This window comes from Alligator mississippiensis, chromosome 3, assembly GCF_030867095.1.
Source record: "Alligator mississippiensis isolate rAllMis1 chromosome 3, rAllMis1, whole genome shotgun sequence".
NCBI classification, from domain to species: Eukaryota; Metazoa; Chordata; order Crocodylia; family Alligatoridae; genus Alligator; species Alligator mississippiensis.
In genome coordinates this window covers 254,264,139-254,283,954 of record NC_081826.1, presented here as the reverse complement: position 1 = coordinate 254,283,954, position 19,816 = coordinate 254,264,139, and the positions used below count along the sequence as shown (strand labels likewise).

Below are 19,816 nucleotides of genomic sequence, written 5' to 3'. Positions count from 1 at the left end.
GGAATGAAACCCAAGAGGGGCAGAAGCCAGACAAGGACCAGGGGCCCAGCAGGCTCAGTGGGTTGGTTAACAGACAGGGCCAGTAGGCCTGGTGGATGAACTTGAAGGAACATCTGTGAGGCATAAGTATGGCTACAGGGGAAGCTGGAGGCTTCAAATAGCTGGTAAGGCAACTGAGGCACTGACAGGGCCAGGAGTTGCAGCTTAGTGCCTTAGGGGCAGGGCTAGGGTCTCCTGGGTATGGGAGGGGCCTGCTGGCCAAAACCAACTATGGGTTGCTTTGGGACTCTGGAGCAGCTTCCCTTTAATGATAAAATAATTCTATCAAGGAGTGGCAGGCAAGGAAAATGGGAGGATACCCTGAGGAGCTGGAGTGGGCCAGGAGTTGCACGGTCCCCAAGGGGCATCGCAGCTGCCCCTGGGGCCAGGTCCTGTCAGTCTTATTGTGTCGTGTGTGGTATGTGAGAAAAGTGGTTGATTTTTTCCAAACAAATTGTACATATATTTTGAGAATTTTAATTTTACGTTGTAGTATGTCCAAATTCAGTGCAAATGGTGCAAACCATTTTTGTTTGCATGTTTTAGTCTGATTGGCTATATTGGAGTGAATGGACTGATGTTACCTAAACGTAGACTAGGTTTTTAATAAGCTAGAAATGCATGAGAAGAGTCAGCATTGACCGTTCCTCATCTGTCAAACATAGTCTTAAACTCCTATATTTTGAAACAAATCAAGGGTTTATGAAGTTGAATATCTTTCTGTACACATTACACTCTCTTTACTTGTTCTGAAAGATGAATAGTTGAGGTGTCCAGCATCCCAATGAAGATCCTCATGATCAAAGCGGAGACTAGTTCTGTATGTTTTGAGGAATGGGATTTTTTGATATGAGATTCATCTTTTAGCAAAGAACAATTTCATTCTTTTGTCATCTAGTTGACAGGATATTGATTTAGGATTTTTGGGATTGATTCATTTTTACTGTAAAATCACAAAATGATGTAGATTTAGTCAAATAGATGTCTCGGCCATTGGTGAGTATCTGTTGTCAAGTGCTGATGTAGTTTTGAATGTCACTATCTGGTCACAGCTGATGTTAATTGGCTCGCCAGTCTTTTTCAGGGCAGTCTCAATTATGTTATCAGATGCAAGCTTCTTGCTTATGGAAGATTTAGGTGTGTGCTTTTGTGACGTTACACTGAGATTGCAGTATGCTTTGACACATGACTGTTAGGCTAGAGCAGTAAAGTGTCAGCTGTGTGGGCAGAATCTGGCAGCTCTGATATAGCAGAAAGTAGACTAGATGGATTTTTGCCTGCTTGCTGTTCTGATCTTTACACTGGCTAGCTCTTGAATAGGTTTCATTTAGCATACAAAGCCCTAAAAATCTGAGTCATATGATCCTCTTTTGTAATGATGTCACTTTTCCTTGAATGCCTTTTAGATGCCTTCGGTTACAGATGGCTTGACTGAATTGGTAAACTTGGCTCGTACAAACAGGAAAAGAGTTTCTGAATTGCACTTTTTCTAGAAACATATTTCATAACTTATGTGATACTCAAAATTAATTCTGCCATGTTCTTTCCATGTTTTTGACAGTGGTTGGAACAAGACTGTGTGAACATTCCATGTTGGAGAGAGAACCCAAATTGAATGCTCCAAGCTGGAACATAGGATCTACAGTCTTTATGGCCCAAGTCCTAGGCTTTGTGTACTAAAGTGAAGAAATATTGCAACACCATGAAGCTGAACATCTAACACTAGCTGTCTCCTGCTAGCTGTCCTGCTGAATCAGTGTGTAATTATAAATACATGTATTGATACATGTATATGGCTCTTTTTATTTGCTTGCTTTAGAGGAGAGAAATACAACTTTGAATCACCAACTTGAGTTACTGCTTTAATTTTAAACAATTTGCAAAGCTTTTGTTTGCTGTGGACCTTTATAAGATAACTCACACAGTTCCTGTTTTTGTGCATGTCTAAAAAGCACAAAAGACAAATGCACATATAGCATCCCGTATGTGCTTTATATGCACAAAAACCTGTTTGTATTATTTTTTACAGGTTTGCAGTAAAATCTAGGTGACTTTTTGGCAGGTTTTGTTTTGCTTTGTATAATCATAGTTTATTGCTGCTTGTTTCTAAAATGAATAATCTTGTTATGTAAAATGTCAGTTATTAACTGAGGGCTGTCAATATCCTTATGACTTTTCCTTTTCTATTGTCTTACTCCTATGAAGACCTTTGGCTCTGAGGGAGGAAGAGTGTGAAAAGCTTTATTTTTTCCAGATATCTTTATATTTCTATTGTATTTTTTAGTTATGTAATATGTGCTACAGAATTTTTGTTATTGAACATGATCCAGAAATTTCTAGTTAGATTCTGTATGAGCAGGCAAAAAACTGACTGAAAAGCTGCAGTGGTGGTCTGTCCATGCTACATGTGGGCTGCTTTCTTGCATGATATCCAGGGTTTTCCTGAAACAGTGAAAGGTACACTGTAATATTTATTGAAGCAAATTGGACTACATAGGGCAACATTCCAAGTCTGGAAGTAAAAGCAAGTATATTATTTCCTGGTCCTGCACGTCTTGTTTCTCATCTTAATAAAGCCATGCTCTGAGGTTCACACAGAAATATAAGTTGCGTTACATTTTTTGATCAAGAGGTAAACATTAAGAGCTATGAAAATCCATAGATTCTAAAAGAAAAGTTCCCCTTAGTTGCTGTGAGAAATGTAAATATCAAATATTTTGCATGTCTCTGGAAGTAGTCACTAGGAGATGTTTGTGGCAGAGGCTGGTACTTGCTTTAATAGACATCTTATTTGATGTCCTTTTAGTTGGAGACTATTCCAAGGTATTCTTGGGCATTTCACTTTTGTATCAAAATGTGAGATTCAGAGATATATTTTTTCCAAAAGAAAGTTTTATTTGGTATAGTATAGCAGGTACCTGAAGATTAAATTAAACTTATTGTAATATAAAATGGATTCAATTAAATTTGGCTAATTAAATAAGATACCTGCACAGTGTTAAAAATGAATTACTTCCTTGTATGTTAGTCTTTATTTTGCATAAAAAAATTAGAAACATTCATAATATGATTAAACACATGCACATAGATTTCATGCTCCATAATTTTTCTCCTTTTTTATTTGCCTTTTTAAATGATGTGCATAGAATATGCCTTATTACAGAATAATTCTATTCTTAATTTGATTATATAGAAAAGTGCCTATATGGTAATGTTAGCAAGGCAAATAAGATGAAAAACTGTACGTTTACTACATCACCAGTGAGCATTTTGTATAATATTTAAAGAATGTCTTACCTCAAATGTGCTTCATCTTTACAATCAATTGAACAATGATTCATCTGCCATAGCCACTGATGGGAACTTTACAAAAAATAATTATATATCCCAAATGTATAAATGTTTAACTCCTTTCAACTGAACACAGACAAGTAATTTTCTTAATTTAATTGGATAGCTTTATTTTACAATTGTATGGAAAGTTTACAAAGCAGTATATAAATCATAATATCATTAGTTGCATTTGCACTAAATGTGATGTACTTTTGCAATTTATTCTGTAAATAAAAATACACTACAGATACTATTTGTAAAGAATACCTTTTACTTTTAGATAAAATCACTTGTACTTCACTGCAGCAAGCCCTGCCCAATAAGAGTTATGAGAGACATCTAAGAAATTATTCAATTTTGCAAGGTCAAGGTCACAGGTATTGACCCTTAAAATAAGTGTGTGAAGTATAGGCTTCTCAGGCTATTCAGATGTATAGCGATTTATACTCTTTCTTCCAGAAAAGATCTCCTGCCTTCCTTACTTTTGGGGCTTTCTTAAATCTTTTTAATCCCACTTCCAACACTTGGGCTCTTTTTTTCTTTCAATTTTATGTAACTGTCTTATTCCTACAGTTTCAGTTCCATTTTTAAGCAGGGATCCCTGCCCTTGTAACTTTTTGTTTCAAAGGTATGCCAATTCAGTTTAATTCAGCCCAATTGGAGAAAAGAAAAGCAGCAATTTTTACATGGGATTGTACCCCAGTTTCTGTTGTCTTAACCAAATTAGATAACTGTGGAATACCTAACATGGCAGTTTGTTCAGTCTGAAAAAATGGTTTAGATTAAACACTGGAAATTGTTCAGTGTCTTCTGGGGATATAGGATCAATCTGACACACTTTCGCTATAAAAGATCCCATTGGCACTTGAAGGGCAAACTTTTTTACCTAGTTGGGCTGAGCTGTCTTATCTGAAATTGTGCTGATTTTTCTTTAAACTAATCAGATTGTCCACCATTCATTTTTGTCCACAGTTGTACTGTTGAATTTACCACTGTTCATCTACAGACTGGAAACATAAATCACATTTTGAGTACCTTGAGTGTGTAGAGTGTAACTGATTGTTCTGATAGCTTTATGATCCTAATGATAAGTTTTAAAAATTAAAAAGTTGGCTCTTCCATGTTACAATCACAAATTTTAAAACCAGTATTTAAAAGTGAAAAGTATTAAAGGTATTATGATCAAAAGTTCTGGTTTGTAGTTATTCTTAATGTTCAATGCTTTGAAGAGGTAAAATGTTATAAACTGCATCTTAATATAACAACTAAGGTTTCTAGATTGTCATGGTTAGATTCAAGAAATTAATGTTTTTTGTAGGACAGTAGCTTAAAACTTCTAGAAGTAAAGTGGATAATTTTTTATATATAGAAGATTACACACTGAAGAATGTACTTTTGCACCCTTTAGAGCAGGGGTAGTTAACCTGCGGCTCCGGAGCCACATGCAGCTCTTCAGAAGTTAATACGAGTCTCCTTGAATTTTTGCACAACCACACAGTGACCAATTTGCACAAGCACACGTGACACAATAGCTATGGAAACATTCAAGGAGATGCATACTAACTTCTAAAGATCTGCACGTGACTCTGGAGCCATAGGTTAGTGCACTAGGGGTGCATGAAGCAGGCTGTATTTGATTCAGCCCGATTCAGGGGGCAGTGATTTGATTCGTTGATTCAGATCACTGTCCTGATTTGATTCAGCCAAATCCGAACCTGAAGATTTGGTGCAGATTTGGAGAATCAGCGATTCAGCCATAGACACAGCTTTAAATGCCTTTTCTACATACCTTGAGGTACCAGGTGCAGCTCGTGAACACTGAGATGGTGGGGCAGATGGAGTGTCCCACAGGATCGCGGAGGTCTGTCTCCCCCCCCCCCCCCCGTGTGCTTGGTGGTGAATCCAGAACTGGACCGGAAGTGCTTCTGGTCCACTTCCAGGTCTGCTGCAGTGTGTGCTGGGGACTCCACCATGCTCCTGTGGGACGTTCCATCTACCCCACCATCTCAGTGTTCACAAGCCTCCTGGTACCTTGAGGTATGTAGAAAAAACATTTAAAGCTGTGACTGTCTGAATTGTCGAATCTCACTGAATTGATTCGGAGGGTTCCGATTCAATTCAGAGAGATTAAGGGGTCTCCTGATTCGATTTGGAGATTCAGCCACCAAATCAAATCAGTGACCGAAGCTTCTCACAGCCCTGTTAGCCACCTCTGCTTTAGAGGGAAAGCTGGAACGCTTATGGCCAAGTTATAATGCTGTTGCTTTATAAAATGCACACTTAGCTCTTTGCAAGAGCACGCATGTGTTTTAATAAAGATTAATTAAAGTTACAAGTATCTATTAAAAGATTAAATACTTAATGTGTAAAACCTCCTTTTAAAGGCAGTTGGTGCCAGTTGGGAAGATGTTTAAAATGATATGTAACCTGCCAGTAAAAGCAATAGGGAAAGAACCCAACTTAGTGTGTAATTATAAATACATGTATTTATACCTGGTTTCAAAATGATACTATATAAATTTATAAAAGTGAAATAATCCGTTGTCCTGGGTTACTGCAGGCAATCTCAGTTCTATATACTGTATTCCTCTTCTGCAGGTGAGCTCCTATATAAAGCAGCATTTGCTACAACAATACTATAAAATGGACAGTAAAATTGTATACAGTAGCAAAATATTATTGTATATTTTAGCAAAACTAAATTTTATAGAGCACTATAGTGTAATCTTGTCTATTATATTGTATTCTAAAATACTCTATTTCTGTACATTTAAGAAATTAATCTTCACAGTAAATTGAATTAGTCTCATAAATTAAACATACAATTAATTATATCAAGAAGATTCATGACTAGGGCCTGTGGGAGAAATATTTGGACCTAGGACATCCTGGTAGGGCCCCTCTCCCATTTTGGAAATAAGAAATAGGGGTCTGATTTGGGGGAGCCTGGTACAACTACTGCCATCTTCCCCCTTTCATAGGCCCTACATTAAGGTACCAGTTGCAGAATTGTAGTCTGTTCACTTCTCTTCCTTGTATGAGATGCTACTGCGCATTTATTTAGTACTTGTATTAGCAAGTACTAAAAAAATGCACAGTAATTAGAGGTTACTGTGCAGTAGCACTGGCAAACGTCTTTTAGGTGACACTACTGCACAGTAACATAGTAATACTGAGCAGTAGTGTATTAACCCCGTCTGTGACACTACTGCACATTACTTCTTGGCTACTGTGCAGTCAGCATCTCGTGTAGATGCACCCACTGTTACCTTTTGTACTTAGGCTGGTGTGATCACTGAACTGCAATAGCGTATAAAGTGGTAAAGACCACTTAGCCTTAGTTACCTGGTCTTGAGGTTGCTGTAATCTTACCCTGGGGATTAACTAGCACAGTTTAGTTACTGCAGCAATGGTATAAACCCTCTTTATTTCCCCTTCCCCAATAACTCTGCCAAATACAGCTCTGACTCAACAAGACCCAGGATTTCAAACTGTCCTGTATAAAGACTTGACTTTACTGGGTGTGTCTACATGTCACCATATGGTGATGTTGCTGCAGTGCTGTGTTTTAGTACTTCCTTTTGGAAATACTAAAGCATGGCGCAGTATGGGTGGTTACTGCACCATGCACATGGCGTATAGTTAGATTTTGCCGCTTTGTCACCATAGTGGTGCACTATACCAGGGGAGCGTGCCACTGTGGCAGCATAGCTGGTGATCACATGTAGACCCACGTGATCACCATACCACAATGTAATGCATTGCTATGTCACCATATGGTGACAGATAGACATGCCCACTGTTTTTTCTACAGTTACTGAACTGTTTTACCCACAGACTGTGCTTTTTGCCATACCCTTCTGTTAGCTTTAAGCTAAAAGAAATTGAACTCTGAGCTCTATATGTGGGCTCACATTCTGAGGTCTTGGAATCTCTGCAAATGGCTAGTCAAGGATGTAAAGCCTATTTCTTGATTAACTTAAATTTGCTATTGTACAGAGTACTACATTTTCTTCTTCTTTTCCTCAAAATAAACTAAATCTGTTTTTTCTTCGTGTCTTGATAAGTTAATTTACTACTTTTAGGCTAAGTACAGACAGTAAAAAAGCCTGAGGCTGAATTAATTTCATTTTTGCAGGTTAGTCTAAGCTACATAGATTAAACCAATAAGCAAGTGAACAGACATTCACTTCTGATTCTGGAAATGCAGCCACATGCCTACAGTGGTCCAGGCAAAAAGCCAGGAGGCACTAGAGCACACCTCCCTGCTTGGCTGAAACATATAGATTGGGCCAAAGCTAGCCTACCCACCCTGCTAGCAGGGGTTTGCTGGGGAGGTGCAAAGCATTCTGGGATGCTGGGGGACTGAGTTAATTTGAATCTGGAGGGGATCTGGGACAAGTTCAGTAAACTGGTTTAACCTAAATCAGTTAAGTCTGATAGTATATGCATCCAGGTTTATCTTAAACTGGTTTCAGCCATTTTGAAAGCAGTTATGTGCACTAAACTTCTGTTGTGTTACAGATTTGAACCAGTTTCTGATCACTTATACCTGTTTATGTGTAATTTTTGTTCCTAGCCCTAAAGCACTCTGTATATTGTATGATAAATGTCTTTGGGATGAGGTGAGCACCTATTGTGTGTGCACAAGTACAAATTAATTGTATTGTCTTTGTTTTATAGAAAAACACAAAACTTATAACCAGGATCACAATATTCCAACGTACAAGTATATGCCCCTTGTTCTAATTGGCTAATAGTTCCTACTATTATGAAGTTAGTCCTTATAACTCCAGGTCGGTCCGTCTGTCTGTCTCTACTTTTAATGCTTCCATGCCTGGTAACTGAAGAAGCTATATTTTTGTTGTCCCTATGACAAAAGAAACACCAATTGCATTGATATTGGTGTGGAATAGCTATGTCATCCCAGTCCAGAAGTTAGTGGTGTTCTAGGAGGAGGAAAGGGGTTACCTCACTGGGTGGAATAGGATGCAGGCAAGGAAGCAACTCCTGGTGTGATCCTACATGTTGTCTTCTTCCCCCCCGCCCCAGCCCAGTTTTAGTTTCCTAGATTTCTGCTTTTGCATGGATTGCGGGACAATGCTAAGTGCTGCTTCCTTGTCTTGCAGTAGTCCCTGTTCCTTTTTAAGGGGCTGGTAAACTTGCAGCAGTGGTAAATTTGAGTGAACATGGCAACAAAAAAGCAGCAGTCAAGGATGTTGATTTCCAATAGTTTCAGCCTGTTTTACATGTAGACAATGGACCTTTTTAATGCATGTACTGCTGAGCAGTTTCATTGGAGAAAGTTCTATAAAGAAACCTTTCCCCCTACCCTCCACCCCCTTTTTTTTTTTAAGAGCTTCCTATAGTAGAGTCTTTAGTTGTATGTGTATCCTGACTTTTATTCTCCTAGGTAACATTAATGTTGGCTTATCCTTCTGCCAACTTTGTTTCAAGTCAGTGTGGCAAGATGCCTCCCAGCATTGATGACAAAAGACATTTTCTGCAACTAATAAATTAAAATGAGTAATAGTGGTGAGAGCTTCTAATTCCTGGTACTACTTTTAAACCAGGCACTGGCCTGAACTACAAAGCATTTAACTAAATATCCACCTTCAATCTCAGATATGCTGCAAGTTAATGACCTTGAGAACAGTCTCCCAAGTCCCAGGCTTGCCTCCTAACTACTGGGCTATCCCTTTCCCCCTCATAGTGTTCTTGGGTCAGTTGTGCAATAGCTCTGTTGTCTTCAGACAAGGTGTCTTCTGGTTTTTTTTGTGGTATCTTTTATTGAATTTTGGACAGGCTTTCAGATGCAGTACACATTTGGTGCAGAGAAAGCTCATGATAAAATAAGACCAAAAGTAAAATTTCCTGGGGAGTATTAGCATCCCCTCTTTGCTTTTTGCTGCTGCGACTGAAGTCCCCACCTCTGCCTCTCTCTTCTAGCTTCTGCTGCCTGTCTCTACCCCAGGAGATGAAGCAGAGGGGTGCACCTGTGGGGTGAGGGAGCCTGTGGCCAAAGGACTGTGGGGGACCCTGTGTGGCATTGGCACTAGCAATATAGCAGGAATTGCCTGCTGTGTAGTAAGGATGATGTGGCAGGGACTGCAGGGGGGAGCTGTCTTGCACACACACATGCACCTGCAGGTGTGGCACATCTGTGGCCAGGACCCATGTGGTACAGCAGAGAATACTCATGCAATGCATTGGAGGCCTGTATGCTGTGGTGAGGACTTGCACAGTGTGTTGAGGGCTCACGCAGTGTGGTTATGGGGACATATGCAGAGCATTGGTGGCCTGTGCAGTACAGTGAGAAATGGGGGACTTGCATTGCATGCAGCCTGCAGTGCATGGCAACTCCCGCAGCCCCCAGCTACTTAGGAGTTGGACCGCCCCAATTCAGAGGATAAGGTATAAGGGTATTTCCCCCAAAATAAAACTTTCTGGAAGAGCATAAAATAATTTTGTGCGCTGCTGATTTTAAATGTTTTTCCTAACCTGAACATTTCACTAAGTTTGTTTGTTTTTTAAATGCTAAACTTGGAGTTGCTTGGATTGAGTGGATCACATTCAATAACATACCTGAAAGGATTTAAATATGAAGCCATAAATCTGTGGAGTAAGAGACACAGTGCAAGTGATTTGGCTAAAGCCATAGTTTAGGGCGGGGCTTATGGAACATAATTGTCACACCAGCGAGACATCTGGAGTTAATGGCGAGTTAGAAGTGTTCTAATTCAGCACTTGCTCCTGCTCCTAGGACTCACGGAGCTGGGGCTGACTGTTGCTTTGAATCATCATTAAATAAAATCACTAAATAATACAATAATTTAGGACTCCTTTCTGCCACAAAAGTGTTCTCTCGCCTATTAATTTGGATTCCACCATGCTTGTTTTCTCTGGCCCCTGATTCAAGGTCTTTTTATAGTCAGTGGCCTAGTTTCCACTGAAAGAGCAGAACATGTTCTCAGTCTGGTTGAGCCTGTAGCCTGTACATTAGCGAACTTAACTGACCGTGGGAGATATAGGTAAAGCCCCTTGTGAGCTACTGCTTTAAGAGTCTGCGGCTTCCTGGGTGAGGTACTCCTAACCCTAGGCTAGTGGACAAAGATGGGTGCTAATGATGAGGTGCTAATAATGGTGACTTCAGTGGTCAAATCAAGGTGCGTGTTCTGAACTGTGAATCCTGGTCTTGCAAAGGCACAACTTGGGTGTTTGGCAGCAGTTAGGTGTGCAGGTAAAGTCTGGAAAAAAAGCAGAATTTTGAAGCACTTGCCTTTCCAGTTTCTCTCATCTAGATTCAGTGTTCCCTTCCTTGCATGCTGTGTGTGATGAATGACAGTCTTCTGCATCTTGGTTACCTTGATGGGCATGCAGAACTCTGGTGTCCCTTTGTGACCTCTTGCAGCCAGGTACCTAAAATCAGTTGTGTGGACACTGTCCATTCCTGCACTTAAATCCTAATTTGAATCTTCCCCTTCAATCTCTGTGCCCATTTTCTATAATGCTTCCTTTCTAGTGCCCCCTTTTTTTCCTTTTTAGACTAGAAGTGTATTTACAACCCCCAGCAAAATATTAGCTAGGACCTCTAGCTATAATCTAATGGACATATTGCAAGCTAAATGGAGAAAAATCAAGGTTGGAAAAAGAGAAAGGTACTTTAAAAAGGAAGAAGCAATGGTGCACAAAAACAGGACTGCCCAACTTCTAAGTAGCCAGAGGCCATACACCTGGGTCATACCTGTGGGAGCCACATGCTGCACAACCTGCACTAGCACAAGCCACAGAGCCTTGTACTTCTGCATGGCATGCAGCCCAAGCCAGTCTCACCCTCTGCTCTCCATCCCTGTGCCATGCAAGGACCCCAGGCTGCAGCTTGTGCAATAGTGCAGTGTACTCCCTTGTGCCCTGGGGCAGGAAGTGAAAGGAAGGAAAGGGGAGCCTGCAGCCCTCTGCTGTTACAGCAGCTGAAGTGATGTGGAGAAGAACAGCTGGGTGGGAGCTCAGGGGCCACACACTGATCCTCTGGAGGCAGTCTGTGGCTCCTGGGCTGCCAGTTGAACAACCCTACACTAAAAGAATGCAACTCAAATCTGAGCTGCAGAATGAAGCTGATAGACCATTTCACAGTCCTTAGGGGTGCTTATACACATGCTTGAGGGTGGGGAGGATGACACTTCTTCACTAGTGGTTCCCAGAGAGCTGCTCTAATTAAAACGTGCAGCATCACATATATTAAGCCCCGCTGCACGTTTAGAAATGGCCATAGGATGTTAACTAAAGCTCATTCTAATTAGAATATGTCAGAGCATGCGTTATAGGCACCCTCAGACTCTTAAACACTAGCTAAAAGCATTAACTCAAATGTGGAAGCATTAACTCAGGTGAACATTAGATAAGGTATGGAAGTAACTTTCAGTGAAGCACGATGCACTGTCATAATGCTTAAGAAAGCTAGCTTTTGTTTTATGAATCTAAAAGATGTACATTTTAGTTTAATAACTGCTGGGCCCCCGTGCACTCCCCAGCAGACCCACTTCTGGGTTTGCCGCCAAGCACGTGGAGGGCCCCACTGCACTACTGTCGGACTCTCCGTGCGCCCCAGCATCGCAGTGTTCATGAGCCATGCCTGCTACCTCAAGGTATGTAGAAAATACATGTAAAGCTGTGTCTATGTCCAAATTGGCATCAAATCTTCAGATTCGGATTCAGTCGAATCAAATCAAGGGCAGTGATCTGAATCAACTAATCAAATCGCTATCCCTGATTCAGGCCGAATTGAATAGGGCCCACTTCGCACACCCCTATTCTGTACTGTTAGCTACAGAAACTGGCTTCCCTTACCCACCCACAAATGTGGCTTTGGATGAACATACTGAAAGTCCACAAATGGGAGCCTTTTTACAGATTCCGCTTTTCAGGTATGTATATTTTTATTTTAAAGTTGGTCCCCCCACGCCACCCTGCCATGTTTATGAAGCTTTTCTTCAAAGAGTCTGTGGGGCTGGGGTGAATGCCACGCACCGCCAGGGACTCTGCTTGTCTACGCTCACCCCAGCTGGCCCTGGGAGCAGCCAACAGGGAAACTTACCCCTATTTCTTACGTTACTGTATAAAATAAGTTCGCTTTATGCAAACTCAATTTATATGGCATTCTCCAGTCCTATGCCAATTGCATACATGCAAATTTACCTCGCATATAACGAATTTCAGGTACAAAAGGGTCACTGCATAAGAGTGATTTGCATAAATCGAACCCACATAAATTGAGGGAAACCTGTATTACTCCTTGATTTTAAAGCATGTTTATTTCATGAGACTAGATCTCTGCTACAGCATATTGTGATCCATTCATTTGAAATCCCCACCAAGGGGGAATACAGCTATTTTGAAAAGTGAATATTCATACTGCAGGAACCTTAGCTGTTTAAAATTTGGTTTCCATTATGAATTGGAACCAAAAAATTAGAATCTTTGTGGAACGAAAATTTTCACTATGTGTATTTTAGAACTTAAATAAAAATAAATGTCAAATGTAAACACTTCCCTGGGTGGTTCTCCCCAATGCAGTAAACAATAGCTTTAAACAATAGGAACGATGTGTCCAAACAACTCAACCCATCACCATAGATCATTTAAACTTGTTCTTGGTAATGTCCTAATAGTATCTTTATATAACCGAGCACTGCAAGTTTCCCCAGAAAGGTCTGAATCAGAACTGGGAGAAGTGTTTAACAGAGGATCTGTGTTTAATAAGAGACCTGCCATATAAAGAAGTTGGGGAAGTACCAGGTTACATCACTACAACTTTCCTCAATACTAGCTGGCACTTAACAGATCCTTTAATATTATCATTTTGTGAATCATGTAGACTCTGTATTAGCAAAGCAGATGAGTGATTAAACATGGTATGAAAAAGTACAAAAGCTCTTAATACTATTGCTCTCAAAAGTCATTTGAGACATAACCCACAATAGAACATGTTCTGACAGGAAGGCTAGCCCCCAAACACCTTTTTTGAAACTATATACTGTTTTACCAGTCTTCCCATTGTGTTCAACAGGTTTCCTGTTGTGTTCAGTACTACAAAAATACACACCTGTATTTCCAAACCAAACATGCTGATGAGAATCAAAATGGTGCTTGATTTTACATGAGCAAACTAGTATATCTTGAGAAACAAAGGATGCCGTAGGCATGTTTTGTCCCCTAAAGAATTACATTATGTTCTAGGAATTAAGTAGAAACATGCGAGATGTACTGTTATTCTGGGTACATACATGCTGCCACCTGCATTATGAAATATACTTTCAAGTTTTGAGGATTGTATTTACTGTCATAATAACACTCCCAGTTCATTAGCTAGCCACAATTTAAATCTTCATGGATTACTCAAGTATCTGCTTATTTTTACATCAATTCAGCATCCATGAAATGCTGAGGGCACTGTATTCCACATACTGTCATGTTGCATAGTTGATGACAACAATCATGTACACTGATTAACTTGGAAAATTCACAATTCTACTATTCACTTAAATTTCCTTGTCATTTGATGGGCATTTACAATACCCTTCATTAAGGAGCTGTCCTTTCCTGTTGCTTAAGATAGGTATGTGCTGTTAAATGTTGTCATCTCTTCTATAATTTTCATAAGAAATGAAATTATACTCTCTGTTTGCAAAAGCACTTTGATTGCATATTAGTAGGTTTCCCAATCTATCATGCCTTTACTCATCCACTTAGGCCTTTGCACTACACATTTTTTGTTATACACACTGTTTTAGTGAGAGAGAGAGGAAGTGTACACGTTCAGTTTGTTGCATTAAAAACGGTGGATCTACAACAAAGTTGCTGCTTCCAACAGCCACTTGTGTTGTGGGGAAACTTTTTTTTATGTGACACTTGATACACAGGTCTGAAGCATGCATGGTATTCCAGTGAGCTCTGCTTGCCCTTCCCACCTCACCCCTGCAAGGGAGAAGCAGGAAGAATGACTGTCTCCCTAAATTGCTTGCCCAGATGGCAAACTTGGGGGAGGCCTGCAGGGACCCTACTACTGCCACCACAACTGGCAGGCGTTCCTATGGCATCCCCACTGCTGCTCGCACAACTGCTGCTACTGCTAGAGCCCAAGGGAAGAGCCAGGGTACTAGCAGGGGCAACAGTGACAGCAGGAGTCTCTACTGCCTGATCAGCCCTTGCTGCTGTGGGTGGCTTAAGACCAGCTCATCATCTGTTGAAATGATGGCAACAGCTGCCAATGGCTGAAGTAGGGCAAAGGCTGACAAGGGGGCAGAGACTGCCCAATCAGCCCTTGTCACCACAGATGGCTTGTGGGCAGCTCTGCCGCCTGTTGCTATGATGGGAATAGCTAAACAGGCAAGCCTGTCTTGCTCACTGATGGGCCTTCCTTGTGGAGATGGAGGTTTAAGGAGCAGCCCCCTATTTTCCCCTGGCTAGAGAACAAGCCTTTGTGGTGACTTTGTCATGCTCCAGCCAGGGGTCTGTGTAGATGTATATACCCCACAGTGATGTTTTGTATTATTACAAACTTTGTAGCGCTACAAAAGTAACAGGTCAGAAGCCTTAGGCACATTAGATTTAATGCCTAGGTTTTTAATGAAAAAATAGCCCTTGTGGTGGAGTGTGTGCATTTGAGAGTTTTCATTGCTAAAATTAAATATTTTATACTAAATACAAATCCCATGGAGCTGTAGGATAGGGTTTGATTTATAAATACTGAAAGAGAAAATGGGAAACCAATTGCAATCAAAATAAACCACTCTTGCAGTACTCTTATAATAAATCATCTCATCTTAGTTTTATAAATTGCTCTAATACTATAAATACCCAACCCCCATCCATTGTATTCACTCCAACACGTGCAACAGTTGGGCATTGCGATGCTTGACTTTCATGAAGCAATCAGACTGTGAGGTGTTTGACTGTATTCCTAACTGCAGATTTTAAAGTATTATGAAGTACACTTGCGGCTAAAAATCCTGATTTTTGTTTTGTTTTTTCTTTTTCTCTCTCTCCACCCCCAAAGAGCTTTTCCAAAACCCCAGATGTCAGGATGGAATCTTTTTTTTTTTAATAGCTTGAGAACATTGTTTTAAAACCTGGAACCTGAATATTACAGCATTCAAGAGCAACAAAAGTACAACTGTTGAAAAGGCATGCAAACATACGCTACTGGGGAAGCAGTATTACATAAGTTAAATGTCTTCAAACTTGGCATTGTATGCTCCCTGTTCTAGTATTAGTGTGTGTGCGTGTACACATACGCACTCTGGAGGGGCAGGAATGCTAATACAAACTTATGTTAAATGCCTTTCCTCATACTGCTTAGAATTTCATTTGAAAGAATTGCTTTTAAGCTGTTTTCAAACATCTTTTATTCACAGCTACCCTATAACAACAAATTACCCCAAACTGTCAATTATCAGAGTGACAAAACTAAATACCAAATAATTCCTGGCCCCTAGCTTTAATCTTGCAAGAGGTATTTTGTAAGAACAGTTTAAGGAGGCAGGTCATTATGACCCTGAACCAAAGTGGTCTGCAACACCCATGACTGCTTTTTATTCACATTAACCTTTTAGGGTCAATTTTCTCCAAGTGCACTAATGGTTTCAGCTGCTCAGCAAAGTTCCTCATATCATCAGAAACCATGTCCTGACCTGCTGGTGCCACTACACTCAGCTCTACAAGGTATGAGAGAGACAAGGGCTCTATACTTTCAGTGTTTCCTGGCATCAGGATGCGAAAGATCTTGTATACCACAATCTTCATGATGCCCTTGCGGAATACGTGGCCCTTGGCAACGAATTCATGGTCCATACGGAAGCCCATCTCCACCAGGAAGTCGGTCAGGTTCTCCGAGGTGGCAATATCTACGCAGTTACGGACCAGAGCATGGCGGTTTTTGTCTCCTATTTCTGGCTGGCCCAGGTAGCGCAAGTGCCAGGGCATGCCTGTTTTGTCCATCGAGCGCCGTGCCCTCAGCACAAAGGGGCTGGCTTGCTGCCCCTTGAGGAGAAACACCATCTCGTGATCGAGGAACGTCTCCGGTTCCATGTTGTCGCACAGGCCCCGCAGCCGATGGAGGAGACTCTCTAGGCTTTGATCCAGAACGCTCCCTGGAGAAGACAGACCGGAAACGTCACTGCTCACCAGTTCACGAACACCCATGCCCTTTCCTCTCCTCTATTGGCACAAGATTGCCCAGAAACCCCTCCTCCACCCCGGCTTCACAAGGGAGCAGTCTGTTGCCTTGAGGTTTAAAACACCAGGCTCTTTTTTCCTGAAAGCAGCAGGGAACTTAATTACTTGAAGAAATAAAGGTGCACAGTGTCAGCGCTGGCCCTGCCAGCTTTTGTTAGTCTGGCCGTCCAAGGCCGCCTGTCCCGTCCCCCGCCGGTTACATACATCGCGCAATTAATGGCTCAACTACGCAATACATGTAGCCTGCCCGTCTCTCTGAGCCCAGGCCCTGCCCACCTCGTGCACTGCCTGAGCACTGTGCCAACCCGCAGCCGGTTTCTTCCCAGCTGGAAGGCGGGGGCTCGGGCCGCCCCAGGCAGCGCGGGCCGGGGCTGGGCTCACCTTGGAGCAGGTACTCCATCATGTTGATGGTGCCGCCCGTGACGGGCATCATGGTGACCGGCGGCGCCTCCATGCTGCCCGGCCACCTAGCTCGGCTGTGGGGGGGCAGAGGTAGTCGCTCGACAGCTCGGGCAGGGCGCATGCGCACACTCGGCCGAGGATGGGGGTGGGAGGGTTCCAAGCGCGTCCAAACCTGGTGCGCATGCGCCGCCGTCTCCGCGCCAATGGGAGGCGGCGGGGGCGGAGTCCGGGGGTGGGGTTCTCCGGCCGGGGGCGGGGCCTGTCCTGCGCCGCCCGCGAGCCCTAGGGAAGCTGCCAGCTGGGAGGCGGGCGCCTGGTGACTCGCGCGCTCCTGGGGGCGGGGCCATGTCACCTCGCCGTTATTCAGCATCCGGAGGCCAACCGCCGCGGGCCCTCGGCCCTGCCCCCACGGCCGCTGCTGCCCAATCCGGGTACGCGCGGTTCGCGCCCTTCAGCCAGTAACCCCCGCCCTGTCTGCCCCGCCAGCGCAGGGTCCTGACATTTCTTCCTACCTCATCCGCTTAAGCTCGTGCCCTGGGCACGCCGCTGTTTTGTGAACCCCGCCAAGGGCCCTGGCAGCCGGCAAAGCTGCAGCGCCCGCCTCGCGCTGCCCGCCCCCACCTCCGTGCCCTGCAAAATCGTCGATTTCACCAGAAAAAGTGTCTGAGAGAGAGAAATAACCCGGGAGCAACCAGAGTTAAATGTCTCCCGAGAGAGTTTCTCTTGGGACACCAAACTTCCCTACACTTCTCCTGAGCAACGCCTCTGTAGTTCAACTCCTGATTTACAAATGTTTTCATGCTGAGGAAGAGCACCGCGCCCCCCAACGCCTGTCCAGCTTCCTCTCAACCAAGCAGGTGGTCCAATAAAAGAGGCTGCCCTGGGAAATCCTTGCCTCTTCACTTCACCTTTTCAGTCAGACGGATTTGCAATTGGGGCCCTTCTCTAGTTATCTCAGCTGCCCTTCCCACTGATGCCGTTTCGTTTCAGTCCTTTTTTTCTTCGTTTTTATTTGAACAAACCTAATGAGCTTACAACCAGCTCAGGTTTCGCAGCACAGTACCACACCTGTGCCATGCCTCATTTTGAGTGTCCTAACACAACTGGTTACATTGAACAGAAATTGATTACAACATACTATATTTATGCTATTATTTCTGCTTACCTTTCTGTCTGTTGTAGCTTCTGTAGGCCTCTGTCTTCTCCTGTTTCTAACAGAAGCCTGTAACAAAACTTAGCTTAAATGGATATCTTCAGGAAGAGTGGCCCACAGTTGTACCAATTCCCATGTCTTTTGTTATCTAGAAATTTTGTTTTAGACTCCAATTGCAGATTTTTTCAATTTCTTGGTGGATGGACAATCTAAAATTGATGATAGACAATGAATGTTTGTCTCCATAAAGTTATTTTCATGGATGACTAATGCTTTGCTTTGTTATTAAATGTAATGGTTTCACTTAGCTTATACTAATGTGTATAAGGAAGACAGCTCATACCAGTGGTGACATGTACATGCACCCCCTGAGAGCGCTGGTGCACCCCCTGACAGGCAGCACTCCCCGCTTAGGCAATGGGCAGGGGGGCAGGCGGGAGCGCTGGTGTGCCCCCTGCAAGCACCAGCTGGGTAGTGGGGGTGCCAGGAGAGGCGCTGCTGGCATTTCCAGGAGCACCGCTCATGTTTCCCAGTCAGTGCAATAGGCTGCTGGGGGACCCACCATGGTTACTGACTGGCCGCTGACTCAGGAGGCACCAGTTGCCCATAGCTCATACTCTGCTGTCTATTATGGCATGTCTATCCTGTTTACTGTAGTCAAATGTGGGATACAAATCGATTGTCTTGGCCTGTGAAAGTAATTGAAACCTCTGGCCATATTAATTCCTTCTTTCTTAAGCCAAGGTTGGAAAATGTACTTTGATCTATGGTCTAGATCCAGCAAAGGATTTTGGCAAAACTGAGGCATCTAAATTAAAAATTTGGATCTAAAATACCACTGCTCAGTTGCCACCTAACTCTGAAAGCAACTAAACACCTGCTTGATAGTCACATTTCCTCTACACTCTTGTGCACGCCTAGAACTGCTCATCTCAGTTCAGTGCTGTTCTTCACCTAAACCTTCTCATGGTCCAGAAACTAGTCATTGGCTCTGCCTAGCATGATTTGCTCTGCGTTCTCAGAGCTTGTAAAACAAGCACCAAGCAGGCTAGGATCCCTCACAAAATGAGCACTTTAAAACAGTTGGATGAGGCGGCATGATGCTGGTATCTGTCTTTTACATTGTAGCCCAGATAACTGGGCTGTATACTCCCCTTCTCCAATTGAAGGGGATTGTTAGCTGGCAGGTGTGCTGTGGGGTGGGAACTGCAGACCGCTCAGTTTCCCTCCGTCCCTATAGAACCAGGCCAGGACAGTCAGGGGACATAACTGTATACAAATGTATTTACATTAACTTATCACAAGGGAAAGGAACATGGATATAAACATATGTACAATGTATATATATATATATATATATATATATAAGATATCTAAACCAGTGACATAAACAATACCCTCTGGGTAAATGACATAAAACCTTATACCAGTGCTCCAGATACAGGTAAGTCATTGGTAAGTATCTGATCTGAAACAAATAAACCTCAAAGATAATCCCGAGGGGATACCCCAATGCCCTTGGGCTTTTCCCAAGCCCTACAAAGAAGCTGGTAACTTTAGGGGGGCCATCTCAGTGGGACCTCCCCTTTTAGGAGGCCTTAACTAACCAGGGGAAGACTCCCCTCCCCTGTGGTAATCCTCTTTTCCTTGCAACTC

General features: G+C 42.6%; 2 protein-coding genes across 3 annotated transcripts in view; one reads left to right on the top strand and one right to left on the bottom strand.

The window, feature by feature from the left end:
- CERT1 (ceramide transporter 1) overlaps positions 1-4,560 on the top strand; it is a 131,995-nt gene extending 127,435 nt beyond the window's left edge. For both annotated transcript variants that reach the window (XM_006271957.4, XM_006271958.4), the window contains one exon: positions 1,601-4,560. The gene's annotated coding sequence lies outside the window, so the exon portion shown is untranslated. The remainder of the gene's footprint in view (positions 1-1,600) is intronic.
- Positions 4,561-15,449: 10,889 nt separating this feature from the next.
- MED18 (mediator complex subunit 18) lies at positions 15,450-17,138 on the bottom strand. The gene is made up of 2 exons (XM_006271959.4): positions 16,987-17,138; positions 15,450-16,520 (listed from the first exon to the last, which is right to left on the bottom strand). The coding sequence occupies exons 1-2, from the start codon at positions 17,126-17,128 to the stop codon at positions 15,967-15,969; spliced, it is 696 nt and encodes a 231-aa protein (XP_006272021.2). The 5' UTR covers positions 17,129-17,138; the 3' UTR covers positions 15,450-15,966.
- Between the last annotated feature and the right edge of the window lie 2,678 nt (positions 17,139-19,816).

Coding starts and splice junctions, on each gene's coding strand:
- MED18 (XM_006271959.4), bottom strand. CDS start 17,128: ATGCGCCCTGCCCGAGCTGTCGAGCGACTACCTCTGCCCCCCCACAGC. Junction 16,521..16,986: donor GATGGAGTACCTGCTCCAAG/GTGAGCCCAGCC, acceptor TGTCTTCTCCAG/GGAGCGTTCTGGATCAAAGC.